We start from the raw sequence: 25,770 nt of genomic DNA, 5'->3' as shown, positions 1-25,770 counted from the left end.
AAGAAAATTTATAAAATAAATTAAAAAAATATTTATACCTTAAAATTAATATTATAAATAATAATATAAAATTAATTATATATATAAATTTTAAAGTTTTAAATAAAATAATAAATATAAATTAACTTAAATTTTTTATTAAAAACTATAAAATTTATAAACTATAAATAATATTAAATATTGGTAAAATAATAAAAATAATAAAAATAAAAAAAAACTTATTTTATAATTAAAATATTTATAAAATTAAAATTTAAAAAATAAAATTTAATTTATATATAAATTAACGTATAAATATATAAATAAAATTTAAAATTAAATTTTTTATTTAATATTAAATTTTGCAAAAATATAAATATAATTATTAATTAACTTAAAAAAATAATAATAATAAAAATTTATTTAAAAAAGTAATTTACAATTAATTATTTAAAAACGTTTATAAATTTCCGTTATAAAATTATTATTATTTATAAAACTATTATCCCATTAAAAATAATAATAATAATATTAATATAATACGTTAATATTTTTAAAAAAAAAAACTATAAATTTATATTTACATTTTTAAAAATATTATATAATATATATATATTAAATATTATTTATACAATTACTTTTATTAATTAAAATAATAAAAAAATCGTAATATCCCATAAAATAAAAATAAATATAATTAATAAAATTATAATAAATAATTTTATAATAATAATTTAAAAAAAAGTAAATATTATTTAAATAATATCCGTTATTTTTAATAATAATATTAACAATAATTTTTTAATTAAAAAATTTAATATTAACAATTATATTATATACTTTATTATTAAATATAATAATTATAAAGAATTTATAATAAATTATAAAAGAAAAAAAACTAAAACTTCAAAAAAAAGTTTTTAATTTTAAAGCTTAAAAATCCAATAATACTTTAAAAATAATATTTAAAAACAAAATATATTATTATAATATATTATTAACATTTAATAAAAAATTAATTAAAATAGTAAAAAATTATAATTTATAATATAATTAAAAAATAATTAATATTTTAAAAAAAAAAAAATAATCGTTAATTTTATCAACAATTAATAAAATAAATATAAGGTAAAATAAATATATTTATTAAATGTTAAAAATAAAAAACTTATAAACATTACCTTTAATAAAATATACAATAAAAAAAATTAAAATAAATAAAAAAATTAATACCATTTAATTATTTATATTTTATAATATAAAAAATTATAAATAAAAAATAAAAAAATTATATTATTATCGATTTATAACTTTTAAACAAATACATTTTATTAAATATATATTTAATACTTTAATAAAAAGAAATTATAAATAAAATAAAAAAATAATAATATTTTATAATCGTAAATAAATCAACTTTTTTTCATTAACTTTTAATTATTAAATAACATAAAAATTAAATAATAATAATATTACCCAAAAAATTTAAAATTTTAAACATAATATTTATAAATTTTAAAAATTTAAACTTATATATTTAACAATTTATAAACCAAAAATTTTACTTATATAAAAATTTTATTAATATATATATAAATAATATGGTTATATATAATTATATTATTAAATAATATAAATAATATTTTAAAAATTTTTTTAAATTATTTAAAAAATTATTTTTAAATTATTTATTAATAAAATTACTAAAATTTATTATTAATAAATCGGAAATTGCAATCTTAGAAAATTAAATAAAAATAATTAAAAAAATTAAAATGTTAACCAATTTAATTAATTTAAAAATTTATATAAAAATAATCGGATTTTTATAAAAATATATTTTATAATATTTATAAAAAATTTAATTACTTTAATAAAAAAAAACTATATTATTAAAATAAAAACGTAAAAATAAAAAAATACCAATAATATTAAATAAAAAAAAAATATATAATAAAAACCTTATTTACTTTAATATTAATTAAAATTTAAATATTTAAAATTTTATAAAAAAAATTTATAAATTTTATCTTTTTATATTATTAAAATATAAACCAAATTATATTTTTTAAAATTAACATATTTAAATAATAAAATTTTAACATTTTTATATTTTATTTTATATAAAAATAAAATAAAAAAGATATTTTTATTTAAAACATTAAACTGGTAATATTTTTATTTAAAATTTTTATTAAAATAAAAAGTTAATATTAAGTAATAAAATTAAAAATAGCATATTTTATATAAATATGTTATTAATATTAAATATAATTATAATTTTATAAAAAATTAATTATAATATTAACAAATTATAAAATAATAAAAAGTATTATTAAATAAATAATATTATAAATATTAAATGTTAATAAAATAAATAATAAATTAATAATTATTTTAATTTATTTATTATAATTTTACTTAAAAATTTATTATATATTAAAACAATTAAACTTAATATTTAATACATTATCGAGATTATTTACAACTAATAGTTTAATAAATGAAAAAAAATAAAAAAACGAAATTAAAACAATATTTAAAAATGTTATAAAAAATTTCGGTTATATAATAATAAAATTGGTTATTAATAAAATATTTAAACTTTAAATAATTTAAAAATATAAGAAAAATAAACAATTACGTTAATTGCGAAAAATATTAAAATCGGCAAAAATAATTAAAAAAGATATAATAAAATAATATAAATATAAGTTTAAAAATAAGTTTATATATCACGTATTTAATATTAACCAAAAATGGTTAATAATATTATTAATTTACATGTAAAATTTATTAAAAATAATATATAATTAACAATATTATTTTAAATTTAAAAGGATAATTTATAACTTAAAAAGCGTATATATATAAAACTTATTTTAAAAAATAAAAAAATACGTTAAATATTACTTAAAATATTAAAAAACTAAAAATAATAAATTTAAAGTTTATAAAAAATTAATACTTATTAATTTAATAATAATAGTATAAAACTTTATTATTAAATTATTAAAAATATTATTAAAAAGTATAATATAATTTATTAAAAAATTTAACCATTTTAATATAATAATAATTATTATTTACAAATTTAATAAAAAAATAATATTTATTTTAAATTATATAACTTATAAAGTAAATTAATAAATATTGTTAATATTATAATTTTTTTTACTTTATAATTAAAGATTACCCGTAAAAACAATATTTAATAAAAATTTAAAATTTATATTAAAATTTTGGTAAATTTTAAATTATATAACTTAAAATAAATATCATTTTTTTATTAAATTTACATATAATAATTATTATCGCATTAAAATAATTAAATCTTTTAATAAACCATATTATACCTTTTAATAATACTTTTAATAATTTAATAATAAAGTTTTATATAATTATATAATATAATATTATTATTAAATTAATAAATATTAATTTTTTATAAACTTTAAATTTATTATTTTTATTTTTTTAACATTTTAAGCAATATTTAACATATTTTTTTATTTTTTAAAATAAATTTTATATATATACACTTTTTAAATCATAAACCATTTTTTTAAATTTAAAATAATATTATCAATTATATATTATTTTTAATAAATTTTATATATAAATTAATAATATTATTAACCGTTTTTAACTAATATTAAATATATAATATATAAATTTATTTTTAAACTTATATTTATATTATTTTATTATATTTTTTTTAATTACTTTTATTAATTTTAATATTTTTTATAATTAACATAATTACTTATTTTTTTCATATTTTTAAATTATTTAAAATTTAAATATTTTATTAATAACCAATTTTATTATTATATAACCAAAATCTTTTATAACATTTTTAAATATTGTTTTAATTTTATTTTTTTATTTTTTTTCGTTTATTAAACTATTGGTTATAAATAACTTTAATAATATATTAAATATTAAATTTAATCGTTTTAATATATAATAAATTTTTAAGTAAAATTATAATAAATAAATTAAAATAACCATTAATTTATTATTTATTTTATTAATATTTAATATTTATAATATTATTTATTTAATAATACCTTTTATTATTCCGTAATTTATTAATATTATAATTAATTTTTTACAAAATTATAATTATATTTAATATTAATGGCATATTTATACAAAATATATTACTTTTAATTTTATTATTTAATATTAATTTTTTATTTTGGTAAAAATTTTAAATAAAAATATTACCGATTTAATATTTTAAATAAAAATATTTTTTTTATTTTATTTTTATATAAAATAAAATATAAAAACGTTAAAACTTTATTATTTAAATACGTTAATTTTAAAAAATATAATTTAATTTATATTTTAATAATATAAAAAGATAAAATTTATAAGTTTTTTTTATAAAATTTTAAATATTTAAATTTTGGTTAATATTAAAATAAATAAAGTTTTACTATATATTTTTTTTTTATATTTAATATTATTAATATTTTTTTGTTTTTACGTTTTTATTTTAATAATATAATTTTTTTTTATTTTAATAATTAAAATTTTTATAAATATTATAAAATATATTTTTATAAAAATTTAATTATTTTTATATAAATTTTTAAATTGGTTAAATTAATTAATTTTTTAATTTTTTTAATTACTTTTATTTAATTTTTTAAAATTATAATTTTTAATTTATTAATAATAAATTTTAATAATTTTACCAATAAATAACTTAAAAATAATTTTTTAAGGTTTAAAATTAATTTAATTTTTTTAAACAATTTAAAAAATTTTTAAAATATTATTTATATTATTTAATAATATAATTATATATAACCATATTATTTATATATACGTTAACAAAATTTTTATACAAATAAAATCTTTAATTTATAAATTATTAAATATATAAACTTAAATTTTTAAAATTTATAAATATTACGTTTAAAATTTTAAATCTTTTAAATAATATTATTATTATTTAATTTCTATACCATTTAATAACCAAAAATTAATAAAAAAAAATTAATTTATTTATAATTATAAAATATTATTATTTTTTTATTTTATTTATAATTTCTTTTTATTAAAATATTAAATATACGTTTAATAAAACACATTTATTTAAAAGTTATAAATTAATAATAATATAGCTTTTTTATTTTTTATTTACAATTTTTTATACCATAAAATATAAATAATTAAATAATATTAATTTTTTTATTTATTTTAATTTTTGTTTTTTATATATTTTATTAAAAATAACATTTATAAATTTTTTATCTTTAATATTTAATAAATATACTTATTTTGCCTTATATTTATTTTATTAATTATTAATAAAATTAATAATTATTTTTTCTTTTTTAAAAATATTAATAATTTTTTAATTATATTATAAATTATAATTTTTTACTATTTTAATTAACTTTTTATTAAATATTAATAATATATTATAACAATATATTTTATTTCTAAATATTATTTTTAAAATATTATTAAATTTTTAAATTTTAAAATTAAAAACTTTTTTTTAAAATTTTAATTTTTTTTTTATAATTTATTATAAATCTTTTATAATTATTATATTTAATAATAAAATATATAACATATAATTATTAATATTAAATTCCTTAATTAAAAAATTATTACTAATATTATTATTAAAAATGGCAAATATTACTTAAATAATATTTTTTTTTTTTTAAATTATTATTATAAAACCATTTATTACAATTTTATTAATTATACCTATTTTTATTTTACAAAATATTATAATCTTTTTATTACTTTAATTAATAAAAACAATTATATAAATAATATTTAATATATATATATTATATAATATTTTTAAAAATATAAATATAAATTTATAATTTTTTTTTTAAAAAATTAATATATTATATTAATATTATTATTATTATTTTTAATAAAATAACAATTTTATAAATAATAATAATTTTATAATAAAAACTTATAAACATTTTTAAATAATTAATTATAAATTTCTTTTTTAAATAAACTTTTATTATTATTATTATTTTAAACCAATTAATAATTATATTTATATTTTTATAAAATTTAATTTTAAATTTTATTTATATATTTATACGTTAATTTATACACAAATCAATTTTTACTTTCCAAATTTTAATTTTATAAATATTTTAATTATAAAATAAGTTTTTTTTTTATTTTTATTACTTTTATTATTCCACTAATATTTAATATTATTTATAATTTATAAATTTTATAATCTTTAATAAAAAATTTAAATTAATTTATATTTACCATTTTATTTAAAACTTTAAAATTCATATATATAATTAACTTTATATTATTATTTATAATATTAATTTTAAAATATAAATATTTTTTTAATTTATTTTATAAATTTTTTTTTAATTTAATATTAATAATTTCAAAATTAAAAAAGATATTATAATATTTTTTATTTATAAAATTACTTATTAAACTTTTATTTAAATTATTTTTTTTTATTTTTTTTTAATATAATTTCTTTTTCTTTATTAATATTTATTAAATAATTAAAATTTAATTTAAATAATTTAAATAAAATATATTTATTTACATATATATATTTAAAATAATTAAAATAAATATTAAATAATTTACCGCATTTTTTACATATTTTTTTTACAATCTTTATATTATTATTATATTTAAATAATAAAAAATAATTTAAATTTACTTTAAATTTATCGCTATTATTATATTTTTTTAATAAAAAATAACCTTACTATTTTAATTCTTTTTTATTTATTTTACAATTTAACTTATTTTATTTAAAAAATATTTTATATTTTAAAAAACTTTTACCGTTTTTATTTTTTTATTTAACTTAATAACGCTAATATTATTATTTTTTAAATCTTTTAAATTTATTATAATAACTTTTTTATTAATTATAATTATATAAATTACTTTTATAACCGTTATTATTATTATAACATTTGCCGTTATAATAATTACTTTAATTTCCGTTACAATAATATCTTTTATTACAATAATAATTATTACTTTAATAATCGTTACGTTAATATTTACCACTATTATAATTATTATCTTTTTTAATTTTACTTTTATCATTATTTTTACAATTATTTTTACATTTAAATTATTAAAATATATTACCGCCATTATTATTATTATTAATTTTAAATATATTATTTATTAATAATTTTTTTACATTATTATTAATTTTTAAATTTTTAATATAATCGTTTAATATTACCTTAAATTTAATTTTTTTACCTTTATTAATTATATTATTTTTTTATTTATTAATTTATTTAATAATATATTTAACATATTTATTAATATTAATATAATTAAATAAATTAAATATTATATATTAAAAATTAAAATTAAAACTATAATATAATTATTTTATTTATTAAACTTTATTATTTATTTAAAATATTTAATAAATTTATATAAATTTTATAACTTAATTTTAAATTAACATTTTATTAAAAACATTTTATATAATATATTTTAATATTTGCAATATTTTTTATATTTTATTAAAAATTATTTTAAATTTATTAAAAAATTTACTTAAAATATATTTATTATTTATAAACATTATATTTTAACATATTAATTTTAAACTTTTTTTTAATATAATTTATATATATAATTAATAATAACTTTTTTATAAACTTTATTTATTTTTACTTATTATATTATATTAATAAATAAATTTATATTATAAAAAATAATATTTTTTTTTATAATAATTATATTTTTTATTTTATATAATTTATTTAAATTAAAATAAAATATTTTTATATTTTTTATTTTAAAATTATTTAATTAAAACTTTTATTTAATTATAATTTATTATTTATGTTAATTATTATATATTTTTATAAAATATTTATTAATTATAATTAATATTAAACCAAAGTTTATTTGGAACGTAATGATTTATTTGGCAATTTGTTATTATTTTTTTTCGTTAACATTTAATAGTGTTAATAAAACGGGTGGGACAAGTGGTTAACTTTAACTTTTATTACCGTTATTGTTTAATTTTATATTTTTTATTATATTATGTATAAATAAAAACAATAATATGGTTAATAAATTATAATATAATAAAATTAATGAATTAATTTAATTTGGTTAATTTAATTATAATAATAATTAAAAAAATTAATTTTTATTAAATTTTATAATTTTTTAATTAAATGTTTTTTAATAATATGTTTAATATAATCGTTATGTTTTAATTTTTAATAAAATTAAAAATTTTAATAAAATTTTATTTTATAAATTTTATAATAATTATTATTTTTAAATTTATATTTATTTAATTAATTTTAATAATATATTTATTAATATTAATTAATTTATAAATTATAATATTTATAATATATAAAATTATTTATTAATATTATTAAATAATTTATTTAATAAAAATATATTATATATATATATTATAAACAATATTAAATCATTAATTAATACCGTAATAAAATCAATAATTAATAATATAAAAAATATTATTATTATTAATAAAAATTTAACAATTAATTTAATATTCTTTTTATTATTATTTTAAAAAAATTTTATAAATATAAATTTAATTAATAATATTATTATTTAAAATAATATTTATATTAAAATTAATAATTATTATATTAATATATATAATTTTAAAAATTTTTATAATTAAAAATTATTTTTTAATTAATATTTAAAATTAAATAAAATTATTTATAATTTTATTAATATTAATTTAATAATTTAAAGTTATATTTATAAATTAACCAAATTTTATAAAAATTAAAATATTTTTATAAAAAATAATAAAATTATTTTTAATGGAAATATAATTTTAATTAATTATATTAAAATTTTTAATATTAATAATAAAAATTTTAATAATAATAATAAAATTTTTAATATTAATTATAAAATTTTTATTAATAGTAATAATATTATTAATAATATTAAGATTTTTAATAATAATAATAATACTTTAATTAATAATATAATTAATTTATTTATTAATATTAATATTATATTTAATATATAATTTAATATAAAATTAAATATTTTATAAAATTTATATAAATTAATAATTTATTTAAAATTATAATTTTTTAAAAATCTAATAAAATTTTATATTTAACAACTTTATAAAAATTATTAAAAACGTTATTATTTAAAATGTTAAAAGTTTTTTACGTATAAAAAAATTTATTATATATTATTTTATAATAGTTTTCGTATTATTAAAAAAAAAAAATTTTTTTAAAAAAAGCCGTTATTTTAAAAACGTTATTTATATTTTTATTTATTTTTTAATTAAAGCATAAAATAATTAAAATAAGGTTTTTATAAAAAATAATTAAAATTTTTAAAAAAATATAATATATTTTTTTAATTTAATTAAAAAAGTAAAGTAAAAAAACCGTATAAAAAAAGTAAAAATAATGTAAAAATGGATTAATTTTAACTTTAATCAAAAACTTAATCGGGAATAATTAATAATCATATAAATGTAAATCGTAAAACTCGAAAATATCGAAAAACTCGAAAATATTGTTTAATAAATGATTATGTTATATTTATCGTTTTTCGGTCATTTAATAAAGTTGTAATATGTTTTTAATGGTATTAAAATATTATGTTTTTAATAATATTAAAATATTATATAAAAGTCTTAACATTAATGATATAATCTTCGAAAAGGTAAGTTTAATAGTTTTTTATATTTTAACCATTATAACAAATAAACTTAAAAAATAAAAAAAAAAAAAATAAAAAAATAAAATAATATTTTTTATTAAATATAAAATATTACATTAATAATTTAAAGGCCGTTTATTAAAATAAAACTACCAATTATAAGGTTTTATTTTATATAAAATTTAATAAATTAAAAAAAAAAAAAAATCTTTTTTATAAACTATTTTAATAATGTGGTTAACGTATAAATAAAATAAATATAATAATTTATTTAATAATTTATATAAATTATTGTAATAATGATGTTTATTAATATATTTTTAAAAAAACTTAATTATTTTATATTATAAAAAAAAAGTAATAATAATAAAAAACATATATAAAATTTTTACCATTTAAAAATAAAGTAATAAAATTTTTACAATATAACATTTTACCTTTTATTATTTTATGGTAATAAATTATAATATTTTTATTTATATTAATTATTTTATTATAAAGTTTTAAATATTAAAATATATATTTTTACCATTTTATTAACATTTTTATTTTATTTTAAAAAATGGTATAAAATATATTTAATTAATTATTAAATTTTGTTTTTAACTTATTTAAATATATAAAAAATATTAATTTTATAATTTATAATAAATTATTTAATTATATAAATAAAAAATTATAAATAATAAAATTATTAAAAATAATTAAAATAATATTTAAAAAAATAAAGAGTATAATATAATGTTAAAAAAAAATAAACATATTTTAATAAAAAGTTATGTAAAAATAAACATAAAAAATAAAAAAAATTAACTTTTATTAAAAAAAATAAAAAATGATTAAAAAAAAATATATAAAAATTCAATGTTTATATTTATTTTAATAAATTTAAATTAAAATTTGTTGAAAAATCGGGCTTACGCCCGATTGCGCCACAAGCGCCACACAAACGCTTAACCCATGTCATTATATTTATAAGTCATAAATTTAAGTTTTAACAAATTTTAATTTAAAACATATTTAACGTATTTAGCTATAATTATAAATAATTTTTTTAAAAATTAAACCTTATATTTATAATAACTTAATATCTAATAACAACGTACAAAATAACTTTTATTTTTATAACTCGGAGTTAATATTATGTTTTTTTTACTTTTTTAACTTTTTTATATATTTATACAACTTTGCGTTATAATATTCCAAACCTTAACGTTTAAAAACACGTAATAACATACCAAAATAATACTTACACCTACACATATATCCACAACAACGTACAATATATCTTATTTTTTTTTAATCCGAGGCTAATATAATAGTTTTCTAAGCCTTTTATCTTTTTTACATACCCGTACAGCATCGCGTTATAATATTGCAAGCCTTAACGTTTAATTAACATACCCAAAATATTGCACCGATAGTTACACCCACAACAACACCCACAACACCCGCAACCACGTATAAAATACTTTAGGGGCTATTATTCAATTGCCCAAACCTTCCCGGCTTTTTTTTTATACTCGTACGGCCTCGTTGCGTGTTGCGGCTGCCGCGTTGCGACCGGTATTGCGACCGGTGTTGCGACCGGTGTTGCGGCCGATATTGCGGCTAATTATCACCCCGAAACGCTTAAAACGCTCGGAACGCGTATATTTACTAATAATAAGGTTAGTAAATATTTCAAATCAATTAAAACTTATTTTAAACGCGTTAATGTTATTGTTGTTTTTAATGTTAAATAATTATTGTAAGTAAAATCGTTTAAGTTATTTTAAATTAAAAATTTAAAATTATTTTTAAAGTTATACCGGGGTTGTGATTAATTAAAAAGTTATATGGTTAAAAAAAGTATAACCGTATAAATAATCTCGAATTTATAATTTAAATTTATTAAAATAAGTTTATATATAATTAAGTTATTATGTTATAATTTATTTAAAAAATATAATTAAATGTAAAAAAAAATAATAATAATAAAAAATATATATAAAATTTTTACCATTTAAAAATAAAGTAATAAAATTTTTACAATATAACATTTTACCTTTTATTATTTTAATATTTAAAATTTAATTAAAAATATAAATATAAAATATATAACGTTATTAATTAATTACGTGTTTAAAAGTAAGTTTAAAACTAATAATAATATTTGATTAAACTAAGTTTTTAAACATTTATGTAAAAAATAAAAATGATATTTATAAATGAATGTTTCATTACGGAACGGCAGTGGTTAAATCTTACGGGTAATATAATATTGTTACGCGAACGACGGAAGATTTCGTGAAAATGGCGAGATCAAGCCACAAGGGGGCTGGCGGCTGTCGGAGTTCCGGTAGACAAGGAATCGATTACCTAATGACACTGTACGATACAGTATATCGGACACTATGTTACCAGTTTCTGATCAGCTCTGTCCGTTAAGGGATGACGTATTTATTTTATGGTGCAAGAAAGTCTCGATGCATTACACCTCAAAATTGGAAGCAATTCTCATCGTGACTTAGCAGTTAATTTATACCTCTAATTCAGGAAGATGTACATAAGAGGAAAGAAGAAAAAGAATTTAAGGTTGATGGCCTACATCGCATTTGTATGCGGGCGCGGCATCCGAAAAGCCTCAACCGGACTGGGTCTATTTTAAGGTGCCCAGGTGCTTTAAAGTGTACCTACTTACCCCAGACCCCACCAGGCTATTCCAGAGCTGTCGAAGCCCCGATAGCCGTAGTGGGGCCCGGCACTTCGGAAGGTTATCGGTCTAGTATGTCGCCATTCGGGCCCCAAAGCACCACAAAGGTGAACAAAGCAAGACCCTAAAGACCCTAATTGCCCAAAAGCCAAATTGCTTTGGCGCTGGTCTGGCGGCTGGTCGGCTCTTAGGGGACAAAATCACCACTTTTTTGACCGCTTCGATGAGCCAACCAGTCAAGACCAACCAGCGCCAAACAATTGGAAAGTAGGGAAAGTAAGAAATGCAGCTTGGGCCGATTTCGCCATCTTGTTCTACTTGACGTGCAATTGCCCCCCGTCCAAGTCCGTCCCTCTTTTTTTTTTGGCTTCCCCGGCTTTCTGGCCATCAAGGCCGTCGATACTTGGAAAAAAAGAAAAGAGAAAAGAAAAGGGAATGAAACTAAAAAAAATAAAACAGGGTACACCATATTATACCGAGCCGTCTAGCCCGCCAACCGGCATTGTTGGATTGCTAGATCCTGGGGAAATTTGAGACTTGGGAGTGAGTCTACGACAACCGAACGGAAACGAGCGCAAATCTGTACCGCACTTTGTATGGTTTATCATCGACCCAGCACGCCATCTCACCGCGTTTCACCGTAGCCCTCACCATACTCTCTTCGATGGTGCAATTCGAATAAGATCTTACCAGGGCTTTGTCCTTGCACCCGGCCACCAATCTAATTTCCCTCAACTTTCATCATCTATCATTATGGACAGCCTACCGCCAATGCCGATACCCAACGGCCACGAGTCGACGTCGAGACACGATGGCCCCATTTTCCTACCGGATCATATCACACCGACGAATCTGAACAACATATCCACCATCAACCGATCTCGTCTGCAGAGACAGTCCTTGTCCTCCGTACCGACCGAACAATCTAAACCATCAAGGGATAACTGTAACAGACGAAGACCCGAGGACGCAGAGGACTCTTCCCGACTACCCAATATGTCCCAACAACTCATGGGCCAATCTGTTACTCCCTTTTTACGGGAACATATCCCCGGGTTGTACGCACCTATAGGAAAGCCCGATCTTCCGTCTATGGCTGCCATCACGACAAAGGACCCTAATAGTAAATATTGTTACCGACACCGGCCAGATTCTAAGTGTCGTAGGGCTGCTGACGAGACCAAGATGGGGTTAATCCAGAGCGTATGTTCTTGCCCGCCACCTTGTGTAACATAGCTCTTCACCGATACTTATATTGATATGTAGGAACTCGAAACACTACCTGCTGCCGATAGACAGGCTATTACGAATGTTTGGTCATTATTTTCCGCTGCCCCTTCGAAGCACCGGGAGCTTATGTTGCAAGGCATCATTACTCAGTGTTGCTTTCCTCAACTATCTACAGTGTCTCGTGAGGTCCACGAGCAATTAAAGATAGACTTCCTGTCTGCTCTACCAACAGAGCTATCTCTGAAGATTCTTTGCTACCTTGATTGTTCTTCTCTCTGCAAGGCTGCCCAGGTTAGCAGAAGGTGGACCCAGCTATCTGGAGACGACGTTGTGTGGCACCGTATGTGTGAGCAGCACATCGGACGCAAGTGCGAGAAGTGCCAATGGGGTCTTCCGAGATTGGAGAAGAAGCGGCTAAAGGAATGGAAAATTCAGCATCAAGCAAACCTGAACAACCACCGAGCGTTGTTGACGAATGGTCAGGATTCTTCTATCATGACGGTCGTCAAGCGTGCCGCGTCCTCCCTAGAGGATAAAGAGGCGGATTCCTCGAAACGTCAATGCGTCAACGGAGTCGGCAACCAAAACAAGTCGTCAGCGAGTACCCAGAAGTTTAGGCCGTGGAAAGATCTATACCGAGAGAGATATCGCGTTGGATCAAATTGGCGGTATGGTAGGTGTACCATTAAAACATTTGGGGGACAGCACACAAACGGTATAACTGCTTTGCAATTCGACGATAACATGCTCGCTACGGGCTCTTATGATTCGAAAATAAAGCTCTGGGATATCGAGAAGGGCGAGGTAATTCGGACTCTCGAGGGTCATACGATGGGAATTCGAGCCCTCCAGTTCGATGACAGGATGCTTGTTTCTGCGAGTTTAGATGGTACGGTCAAAATATGGAACTGGCGAACGGGTGTTTGTATCAACACCCTTAACCACCAAGGCGGTGTCATAACCGTGCATATGGATGGCGGTCTTTTAGCTTCGGGATCCATGGACAGGTCGATCAAAATATTCAATTTCAAAACCCAACAGTCATTTACTCTACGCGGCCACTGCGATTGGGTAAACCATGTTCGCATTGACGCGGCTTCACGTACGCTACTCTCCGCCTCCGACGACTGCACTGTGAAGCTTTGGGATCTCGACTCCAAAGTCTGTATCAAGACATTTCAGGGTCATGTCGGACAGGTACAACAGGTTCTTCCGCTTCCAGACGATTACGAATTTGAAGATGAGACGACCCGTGACGGCGATGCCGTCTCCGTAACTAGCAACCGTAGCGGCACGCCTCCAAACGGTTCGTCGTCTTCGTTTTCGAGCACCCAAGATGTGGATGAGGAACGAGCAATGTATGGTCCCATCTTCCAGAACGACCCTGACCGACCGCTACCCCCACGCTATATGCTTACGGGCTCCCTTGACGCAACTATGAGGCTCTGGGACACAGCAACAGGAAAAAGCCCCCGAACCTTCTTTGGTCATGTTGAAGGCATCTGGGGGCTAGCGGCTGACTCTCTGCGATACGTTACTAGTGCCAACGACGCTACAGGTAAGAGTTTGAACTAGACTTTACGAAGTTTTTAAAGCATTTGCTAATGTTTTTATCAATGTAGTCAAGGTGTGGGATTCTCGAACCGGCAAGTGCGAACGAACATTTACTGGCCATGCCGGACCAGTAACCTGCGTCGGGCTCAGTGATAGCCGGATGGCGAGCGGTGGCGAGGACGGAGAGGTGCGGTTATATAGCTTCGAGGGTGAACCTTCAGAAGTCGAAGAGTTCGGCACCCCTGCTTAACCTTTTTGGGCGCATTGCTGGGTTATCTGATTTACCCCTATTCGGACCAACATTATTCATGGGTTGATTTTACAGCGGGTTTGTTTCATGGAAGGCGTTCAAATATACCACAACTATTAAACCGGCTACAAAGGGATGAAAAACCAGCCAGGCTGGAAGGCGACAGCTTATTAATGAAAACTTGACGGCATCAAGGAGGGTCGGCGTCTAATATTTATAAAATTCTAAGGCGTACTGGATAAGGCTTGGCAGCGCAGTGATATCGCGTGCTGAGGGGATGGGTTTTACTTGGGATTAGGATAGGACACGGTTTATTCAACATTGTCCAATATATCAAAAAAAAAAATTTTTAATTATCTACTGTAATTCATAAGAATGAGAACATTGTTTTGATATGTGGCTTGAGCTTCCCCGCATTATGCTAACCCGTATATATTGCATGTGAGGCCGGTTTATACTGCTTCCTAAACTAGATGATTCATTTATAAATGATGGCCCTCTGCATCCCGCGGCTGAAAATCGTATACATGTAGCTCAAAGCATTCTTTATTGGATGATTCTGATTTCTTGACTGTCTCAGAAGCTCGGCCAAGAAACATTCCAATTGCATTTCTAACCTCGGCAAGTGAAGTATTAACCACGTTCATAAACTCATACTCTTACTACATAGAGCCTCAAAGAACTAGACTACAAGTGACCTCAAAGAGCATCTCTACCCGGTAGTATCCGATATGGACCACAAGGTCTAACTACGTAAGTTCCATGTTAGTACGTACCAATTCGAGATCCCTGTCAAGTGTGATGCCCCGGCCTTCTCCCCCCGCAAAATCACAAGCTCGGCTCTCAGTCGGTAAACACACCTTTTTCGACGTCACAGCTAAAGAATCACAGGCCAGAACCTGTCAACATTCCCAGCTATCGTAGTAGATAATGCGAATAGGGAATCGAGGTTATGAGATATGGGATACTTAGTATTAGTTAATTGACTAACTACCTAATAAGAACAGGTATTCCTCGTACTTGAAAGACTCTTAAGGGGCTTAGATCACTTCCCGCCGGCCGTCAATGGCTGTCATAGCAACATGCGACTGGAGCTCCGGTTTACCGAACGAGGGCTGATCCGGCAGCCCGTCCACACCAAGACGAAAAGGGAGCAAATCTTGGGAGTATAGTGTACACACACGCGCGCGCCCAGGTTTAAGTTTCTGCTGTCATCACTCGTCGTCGATCTAAGCCCCCCCGACCCCACAGCCAATTGCCTTTGCTAGTACGTACGCGGCCTAGACCCAGGAGGAGAGCACGAGATGATGGGGCGCGTTCGGTGTCCCAGCCGCGGATCTTTTGGTGCTGGCGAGTTAGTCACTTGCTCGACTTCTCCGGTATGGCGGGTACGCAGGTGCAAAGTCGACTGCTGGAGCTCGGTAATCCTCGTACCTGGGCCGGCCTGGCTTTTTATATAGATACCTACTTAGATATCCCAGCTCGAGTTCCTGGCTCGGGGTCCTCTTGTATGTTTGGTCGTCTGCTCTTCTCCTATTGCTCATGAGTCATAAGTTTCCTATATATGCACATGCTCGTACTCGTCAGACTTGATACTTGTTGCTTTGTGCTGCTATACTCGTAGCCCAGAGCTCCCTTTTCCCACGTGCCTCTTCTAAAGTCAAATATACTAAGTACATCTCTTTGTTGGCTTTTTCTTTCCTCGGTATTACTTAACAGCACGTCGGTGACGGCCATTGCATGTGGTAACCCTCTTAGAACGCTTCATGGTTCTTCGCCCAATATCAACAATCTTGCTACGAACGGAAGCACGTTAGAGTATAACCTGGGCGCAAGCCCTATACTAATAATACATAATGGCGACAAAAGTAGGAGGAAAGGATGGCAAGGCGCCGCCGACTGCAGCGACGAATTTGATCGGTGCGTTCTTGGACCATACCTGCTCTCAGAAAGCCAGTTTACTATATACTAACATGCATCGGATCAGCTGGCGGCGGAGCAGGTATGATGGAAGCCCTGGCGTGCCATCCTCTCGGTTCGTACTCCATATCCATATCCACCGTCTCATCATCTTGTCTCTTCTCTAATAGCCGTCCTTCCACACAGACACAATAAAAGTACGAATGCAGCTCTCACGACGAGCCCGCCAACCCGGCGCCCCCAAACGCGGGTTCATCCGCACGGGAGCCGAAATCGTAAAGCGCGAAACACCGCTGGGCTTATATAAGGGATTGGGCGCAGTTCTAACCGGCATCGTGCCTAAGATGGCGATCCGGTTCACGTCCTTCGAGGCTTACAAGCAAATGCTGGCTGACGCCGAAACGCGCGCGATCTCCGGGAGCGGGACCTTCGTCGCAGGACTCGCAGCGGGTGTAACCGAAGCCGTAGCGGTCGTCACGCCTATGGAAGTCATCAAGATCCGCCTGCAAGCGCAACACCACAGCATGGCAGACCCTCTCGACATACCCAAGTACCGGAACGCAGCACACGCGCTATACACGGTAGTACGGGAAGAGGGCTTCGGCGCTCTGTACCGAGGTGTAAGTCTGACGGCGCTGCGGCAGGGAAGCAACCAGGCCGTCAATTTCACCGCGTACACGTACTTCAAGGAAGTGCTACTGCGGTGGCAGGGTGACAAAGGAGGAAGCGCGGTGAGTCTGCCTAGCTGGCAGACTACGCTTATTGGACTTGTGAGCGGCGCGATGGGGCCGTTGAGTAATGCGCCGATCGATACGATTAAGACGAGGTTGCAGAAGACGCCGGCAGAGGAGGGGGTTTCGGCGTTTAAGAGGATTAGTTTGATTGCGAGGGATATGTTTAGGTGAGTTTATTTTCTGCTTCATCGTCTATTTGCTCGTGTATCAGTGCTGATGCTGTATATATGGTATAGACAAGAGGGCTTCCACGCGTTCTACAAAGGCATCACGCCGAGAATCATGCGTGTTGCGCCAGGCCAAGCTGTAACGTTTACGGTGTATGAATACTTGAAGGACAAGTTGGAGAAGAGTGGGCCGAGTATGTTGTCGGGGAGGAGGTATGAAGAATAGGAAAGGATATATGATCTTAAGGAGCTGGATTATGTACTAGCTATAGCCTTGTGGCGTTGCTGTAACGGGGACCTTGGGCTGGTCATTTTCGATTAATCACGTTGGTGATATATCATATCATATTAAGAAACATAGCGAAATATAATCGCATTGCTTCCTTATCTCCTATGGGTTCTCGCTAATTCCAAGTTCACCTTCGCCAATATGCTATGTAACTATGTGATGGAAACAAATCCGTATAGGACATTTCACCTGCCAGGCCGCTTGGGTCTTCTGAAAGCTGTCTTAACCTCCGCCTCTGGGAATAGCTCGGACGTAACGGACTGTTCGGTAATCTCGCTCGGATCCTCAAGCTCGAATTTCTTCTCGATATGGAGCCCTGCCTCTTTTGTGGCCACCTCAAGTACGGCACGCTTCATTAGCGGGTACATCATTCGGAACTTAATAGACTTGGTTCCTGCCGAGGCGGGACACGTGTAGAAGAAGAGTATGACGTTCTTCTCGTCTCCTCCGCTCGGCGGTGTGGCTTTGTATCGGAAGAAGGTGAAGCGAGGTTCAGTTGCCGAAATGCTCTTCACGAGCTCAGGGATTGTGGAAGGCGAGGAAGAATCCTGGAGTAACTCTACGACTTCGGTCTCGGGGTTGATTTTCTATTTCATTTTAGTTAGTACGCATATTCCCCGATTCTATTGCTCGAAGAACTCACAAGCATCACTAGTCCAGTTCCCTCCTCACGACCTAAAGCGCTTAGGGCGACCAAAGCATCAGTAGCGACAGGCATGTTCATGGTTTTGCTGAGATGGATCTCACGAACACCCGTGCCGGCACCAGCTTCGGCCTCAGCTCTCTTAACCTCACCCAAAGTCCTCTCCTCTTCGGTCAAGGGTGCCTCAATTTGATTATGACGGTCATGCTTCTTGAAACCCTCGGCACTCAGCTCCTCGGCCATGGTCGCAAAGATTGTTTCACGGAAGTGGTCGGATCCCAGCTCACGCACCAGCGTCAACCGCGTCGACGCGAACAGCATCTTCTGCCGTACCTTGGCGGTGTCGGGCACATAGGTAACAGCTATTAGGTACGGAGCTATGTCATATCTGCGTAGAATGATATAGAGAGGTTCGTTAGGTTTTATGTGAGAGGACAGCTTCGGAAGGTCGGTATCGAAGTTGCTCGATAGAGAGGATCGCGGGAGCGTAGTTGACGGCGTCAGGGTCTCCCCGGTGATAGTCACGAGAAGTCCAAATTGTGCCGGGTCACCCAAGAACTTGTTGAACTGAGTGACGAGCTCTTGGGAAGCTGAAGTTCACGAAAGTAAGCTAAGTTATCTTTAAGTCAAGAATAGGGGTTGATATAATACCAGATATTCCGGACTGCATTCTGGGTTTGCGTTGAGACCTTGAAGTCTCCTTATATTAAAGAAGTCTTTCTAGAGCCCGAATAGGAGTAACTCTGTAAGTAAACAATTACAGACTACTTATATACAGGTAGGTAGTGTTGTCGGTGATCCTACCTAACACAACACACAACCCGGCTCGCAGGTCTAAAGGATGTAAAGTAAAGATATTAGGGCTGGCGCGGCCTGAAAAGTTACAAGGATGCCCCTCCATCAGCCCATCAGCCCATCGCTGCAACGGTGAATGGTGCGGGGTGCGGGGCCTGAAGAGGGATACTTGCATAAGTCTGCATATATCTGATAATTGCTTCATAAAAGTATTGCTATGTGTGATAAGTACATATCCTCTTTCTATGATGATGTTTAATTCCCAAGTCTTCATTCCTAAACATCTTCTCAAAACAACAACTCTAGATCCCTTACTTATTTGTCTAAGGTACTTTCTCACTCGCCTCTGCCCATGCAGACGTGTATCCAAATGGAACCCATTTGATCACACTTTCGATATGAGAAATTAACCCGCCATCAACTTTGATCAACTGCGGAATCATGTAAGTCCCCGGAACACGACCTGCCGGCGACAGTGGACCGGGACCGTTGGCGGGTTCATCCACTAGAACCACGGCCAACACGACACCTCTCTTACTATCCGCGACTAGGATTCGCCGATCACGCACTGTTGTTGTAGTGTTAGAGAGACCATTCGGAGCCGGTCCCTTCCCATCTAGCTGATCAGCACAAGTCAGATCCCCCTGGCCAAAGTTGTCACGCCTAGTGCAGCCTTCTGCAAATGGCACTCCCTCGCTTGAATGCTTTTCTAGGCCATCAAAATATGCACTCAACAATTCTGGCGGAATCTCACCGTTGGTGCTATATTCCTGGAACACAGGATCGAGGAGACTTGTGGCATTACCCTCCCACTCCACTGGAAGCGGCGGGCGCATAAGCGTTACTGTTCCGCCACGACTATCGGTAGCTTCTCCACGCACAACGTTCGCTTCGATCTCCGTTATTTGGCCGTTGTCGACCTTGATACGTAGCGAAAGGACTCCCGGTATACTGTGCTCCGTACTGAATCCCCAGTAGCCAACCGTCCCGCTTTCCGAATCGGATAAGACTGCTCCGTACTTGTCCATCCAAGTAATCGCTTCTAGTGTTTCCCATAGGCCATCTCCGAACGCTATAAATTGGCCATTCTCTGAGTAGCGTACACCCTTCGCTAGGGGTAAGCGCGTGTGGTCGTGGACCCGGATCGCCATGAGTACATCTCCCACTACATTCTCGAGACAGACCTGGTCGCACGGAATCGGATACGTAGTAAAGTCTGTACCGGGCCCGCTGAGATCTACGAGTGGAACATCGGGAAATGCCGCCCGCATGTTATAAGGAACTTCAGTTAGTGTCATCTCGATGCGATAAAGCTTCTCGCCACGGAAGCGAAATTCCTCCATGGCTCTCAACGAACGAGGCGTTTCGAAGTAACGCGGGATTGGCGAGGATGTGCCATTCACGCTAGGCAACGATTTCACCGTGGCGTTATGATCCAGAGTAGTGATAGCAAAGACGGCCTGGCGCTCCTCGTCCACTACGGGAAAGTGACGTTCCCGGATTCTTGTGACAAAGCCAAGAAATCCTGTCTGGAATTGCTCCTCGCAAGTCAGGGAAGCGAATGCCGTATCGTTAGAGTGGCCATAAGGATCACCGGTCTTGACGTTTGTCGTTTGAAGACCATCTTCTAGACGATTACATTCTTTGTCGAAGAAGCTGTAGTCACCCTTAGGGTCGTTTCCCTGCATGCCGGTGTAATACTTGTTGGTTTGTGAGATCAGCTCGTCTCGGGTAATCCGTTCCTCGGGCGGTACAGCTTCGAACCAAACGGCTTCCGGCTGACCTCTCTGTTCATAGAGCTCCGCGCCGCCCGAATCACGTGTGATTTGTGATTCAATTTCGCTTATCTTTCCGTCCTCTTCTATCTTGAGGCGGACAAGATAGATAGCACCGACGCCATTTTCAGTAATGGTAGTGATAGTCGCGACCTGGCCCGCTTCGGGATCAGAGAACGTGTGGTTGTACTTTCCCAGCGAATCCACGATATGCCACTCGCCAGTGCCGAACGGTAATATTTGATCGTTCTCTACGTATTTTACATCCGGGGTCGTCGGCAAACTCGATGGGTCGTGGGCTACTAAGGCATTGAGGTAGTCGGAGATCAGGCCTTCTAAGCAAGGTCTCTCACAGCGTTCAGCCAGTGTCGTAGAGCTGAGCGCTAACACCGACAAGCTGGCCCCGATGGCCTTGCGAACCATAGTAATCATCGTTCACCTTCCTCGCTGAATCCCTACTGACTTTTATATTTTCCAAATCTCTCCAATAGATCTTATAGAGTTAGGTAAGAAATATTTCTTACATTGCGCCTGCAGAAGTCCTTTTAATATGGCAAGCATTCTCCGCAAAATTAAATGCCGGCAAAATTGATCCTCATACCCTCGGCGCGGGGGGTCTAGTCCAATGTGTAATTGCTGATCTCTCGAATGACAAGGGTGGTAGTTATTTTGCCTAACCTTAGATTACTTTATTCATATAGCTTCACGTTTAACAGATTTCCTATCTGAAGTGCTCTATTAGGCTCAAGGGGTGCTACAAATAACCTCGCACTATCGACTAAAACAACTGAACCACGTGGGACCCAATAACATGCGTATTAATCATTTGTGGCCATATGAAGGGTTTCGGATTGGTGATTCTCACTTATATACAACCAACCTACTTGAAGTAGGAAGATGCATATTGAGCTAGTGCTGCCATGTTGTTCCCTTAATGCAAGACCGAAAAGAGAGGCAACTACCTTTAAGAAAATAACAGATCAATAGTCATTTAGAGGGCAAAACCCCATAACTATTGAATACCTATATTCATAACGTAGTACCTTGACCTAGGTGTTCACTCAGTGGGTACATATATTGGGAGATTGTGAAGCGTAGAACTACAATTTACTCCTGATCTGGACTTGGGAAGTCAGATAATATAAAAGTCAGTGTGGAACAAGGGGATTCCGACCCGTTCTAATATAACTTTTCGACGAATCTACGAAGTTTAACATGGTTAATCCAAGGATGAGAAGCCTATTGATGAAGTCCATAGGTACCTACACATATGACAATAAGTCTGTTCGGGTTGGAATGTGTTGTTAGACGTGACCAATTATAACAAGAGGCTGTAGCTATTGTAGCAGATGTAATATGCAATGGGCGTTCCATTTATCTGGCGGGCATTCGTAGGCTGAGGTGCTCTGAACGGGTAGGTATAGCTTAAGGCTAAAATCGGAGTATGCTGAAAATTAATAAATATTATGATAATATATGAAAAAAAGGCTGCGGAGTTATGAAAACACGTAGTAAGTTATGCTAGACGCTTAAGGGGTATCTTGGTTTTACTAGTATTGAGTTGACACGATGGTTGATAGCGGCTGGAACCTAAATCAAGGTTATGAAGATAGGTCTGTATAGTTCATCTTGTATGGTCAAGATTGGTACTCTTGAGCCTTTCTGCTTTTATCATAAGACCTTCTATACATGGGTGCCTCTCAATAAACAACCTCAAGTAGTAAAAAACGTCTCAACACCTCCTCTTTTAGCTAGGTACTAATACCGGACGGGGTGTGTCAGTGGCTGCATGCAAGATATATCAAGAGACAGTTTGTTAGGCAAGATGAACTATTTCTCTTAGAAGCTTGGTGGTATCAGCTCTGGCTATGACATTTTCATGCTCCCCCGGTAAGCCTCTCAACGGCATTGAGAACACCTTTGGCCAATAAGACCACTGAAATGCCATGTATTTGAGTACCTGCACCGTAAGCTGCATAACTTCCACCCTACAACACCCTACCCAGCCAGATATGTACCTCTCATGTACTCAAGAAGAACCAATATATGCCTAAAGGGGGCTTCTAAGTCAAAAGATAAGAATACCCTAGTGGCCACTCTCGAAGCTACGCACGCGCGACCTTATTCTGTAAGCCATATTGTCTTATCTCTCCTTATCCAAACGCTCAGAGCCTCATCACAATGGCCGACTACAACCAGGTACATGAGAACGTACTGGGAAGCGATGCCTTGGCCAATAATCCCACCTTTCAGCACGACACTGCATATGACGACCTTCAACATGGCCCAATGAACGGTCTTCCTGCTCCTCAGGCTGCCCCATTCTTGGGAGCACAGCTGCAGGAGCATGGAAGGTAATTTTTTTTGTCAACGCGGAAAAGCTGATTGGTCCCTTGCTTCTAGCCCTTGTAATCGACCGGCCATTTCATGTACAAATATTTCTGCTTCAGGAACCCTGACCTGCATTGGTCCCACGTGCTATAAAACTTTTGGGACAAATGAGCAACTCAGGAAGCATGGCGAAAAAGAGGGACATAATGCTTACGGATATATTTGTGGCACCACATTTACTCGGCTTGATGCCCTCAACCGCCACATTGGCTCTAAGTCTCGCAATGCCGCCCAGTACTCGTGCGAGTATTGTTACGCCCACCAAGGCGAGAACGCCTTTTCCCGTCGAGATCATCTTACGCAGCATTTGAAAGTTTATCACAGGATCGACACGGCGGACAAACTTGGCCAGCACAAGCTCAGGAGGTCCAAGAAGGCCGCCGTCACGCCTGGCCCCCAAGCTACTATGCTTTTGATGCCCCCCTATCCTTGCCCCGTACTCGGTTGTCCTAAAATGGGATATGACGGTTACCTTCGAAAGGTGGATCTTGATGAACATGTAGCTATGATGCATCCCTCAACTTTGATGTATTACAACACTGAGGAACATGCATTCAACCAGCAGTACCAGGTCCCTATGCAGCCGGATCATCAAAACGTCGGATTCGGCTCGATCTAACAAGGCCATGGATTCAACTGATCTGAGATATAGTCCGCTACGGCTATGCCTGTTGTTATTATCGATAGCTGGATCATCTCAACGAACTAAGCATCGATATCTGACATAACCGAAAAAACAAGCGCTTTGAATTTTTACGATTTACATACTTTTCTACTACGATGCTGAATATTTCGAATGGTCACCATGTAGGGTCTATAGACTCATTTTCATATTTGAGAGAAGGGACTTTTGACGATGTCAACGACTTTCTTATGTATCTTAGCCGTTACTACTACAGTTCGCTCTTTACATGAATATTAAGTGTGTTCCTCCTAATGGTTTGTTTTAACGGTATACTGTAATTGTGAGCCTACCAATAAACTACCTACTAAATCGAAGCCTCGATGTTCGTGAGTATAGCTGGCCCTGACGATGGCGAATTTATAGAGAATGTAGGTCTGTCTTATCTAACATATAGAGATGATCTAATCTCTCTGTACTATTACATTACTAACCTAGGTGAAGTGTAGTTATGTCTTATATAAGAGAACTTTCGGTTGTTTTGATCTAGCATTCGCGGTGCATCGTGCAGCTTGTACGGACCGATCCGATATTCAACCGTCTGGCACGATGGCACGGATGAGTAATATGGTCCGTGTATTCTTGGCGGAGCTCCGTGCCCCTTTAGACCCCGGCCGGTTGGCCGATTCTTATCTCGTTTAGCCCCTCGGACGCTATGCTCTGTCTCATTGGGCCCGGGATCAGCGCTAGTTGGAGAATGTTGGACCTTATTCTGGGTAATTCCTTATTCTGGGTAATTTACGTGAAATCGTATTTTCCCCCTTGGCTAAGACTGGAAATGACACGTTGGGGATTGGCACAGTCAGACTTTGAAAATGCGTTCTTGCAAACATAATGATTTCGTCGTCCGTTGCGGTATCTTACTTGAATTCATTTCAATTGGTTAGTTTCTTGCGTCTGGTTACGCAGGTCGTGTATTATAATGCATCGCCAAGTTCGCAAGCATAGACGTACC

General features: G+C 29.7%; 5 protein-coding genes across 5 annotated transcripts; 3 read left to right on the top strand and 2 right to left on the bottom strand.

The window, feature by feature from the left end:
* Positions 1-12,883: 12,883 nt before the first annotated feature.
* Positions 12,884-15,850, top strand: F4817DRAFT_188932 (WD40 repeat-like protein). The gene is made up of 3 exons (XM_049298446.1): positions 12,884-13,588; positions 13,652-15,173; positions 15,238-15,850. Exons 1-3 carry the CDS (start codon positions 13,139-13,141, stop codon positions 15,417-15,419), a joined length of 2,154 nt encoding a protein of 717 aa, XP_049157051.1. The 5' UTR covers positions 12,884-13,138; the 3' UTR covers positions 15,420-15,850.
* A 1,269-nt stretch (positions 15,851-17,119) lies between these two features.
* On the top strand, positions 17,120-18,557 carry F4817DRAFT_188875 (mitochondrial carrier). Its single transcript, XM_049298445.1, has 4 exons — positions 17,120-17,339; positions 17,407-17,454; positions 17,526-18,240; positions 18,310-18,557. Exons 1-4 carry the CDS (start codon positions 17,276-17,278, stop codon positions 18,464-18,466), a joined length of 984 nt encoding a protein of 327 aa, XP_049157050.1. The 5' UTR covers positions 17,120-17,275; the 3' UTR covers positions 18,467-18,557.
* Positions 18,558-18,714: 157 nt separating this feature from the next.
* F4817DRAFT_360192 (actin depolymerizing protein) lies at positions 18,715-19,842 on the bottom strand (the record flags this gene model as incomplete). Its single annotated transcript, XM_049306246.1, has 3 exons — positions 18,715-19,116; positions 19,173-19,762; positions 19,824-19,842. The coding sequence occupies 3 exons, from the start codon at positions 19,840-19,842 to the stop codon at positions 18,715-18,717; spliced, it is 1,011 nt and encodes a 336-aa protein (XP_049157049.1).
* Positions 19,843-20,259: 417 nt separating this feature from the next.
* Positions 20,260-22,537, bottom strand: F4817DRAFT_344316 (uncharacterized protein). The gene has a single exon (XM_049304131.1). The coding sequence runs from the start codon at positions 22,172-22,174 to the stop codon at positions 20,291-20,293; it is 1,884 nt and encodes a 627-aa protein (XP_049157048.1). The 5' UTR covers positions 22,175-22,537; the 3' UTR covers positions 20,260-20,290.
* Positions 22,538-23,592: 1,055 nt separating this feature from the next.
* Positions 23,593-25,044, top strand: F4817DRAFT_344314 (uncharacterized protein). The gene has a single exon (XM_049304130.1). It carries the CDS (start codon positions 24,090-24,092, stop codon positions 24,750-24,752), a length of 663 nt encoding a protein of 220 aa, XP_049157047.1. The 5' UTR covers positions 23,593-24,089; the 3' UTR covers positions 24,753-25,044.
* Positions 25,045-25,770: the final 726 nt, after the last annotated feature.

This window comes from Daldinia loculata (genome assembly GCF_022478755.1).
Source record: "Daldinia loculata strain CBS 113971 unplaced genomic scaffold F4817scaffold_41, whole genome shotgun sequence".
Classification (NCBI taxonomy): Eukaryota; Fungi; Ascomycota; class Sordariomycetes; order Xylariales; family Hypoxylaceae; genus Daldinia; species Daldinia loculata.
The sequence above is the reverse complement of the archived record's forward strand: the minus strand, read 5'-3'. Positions and strand labels throughout refer to the sequence as shown.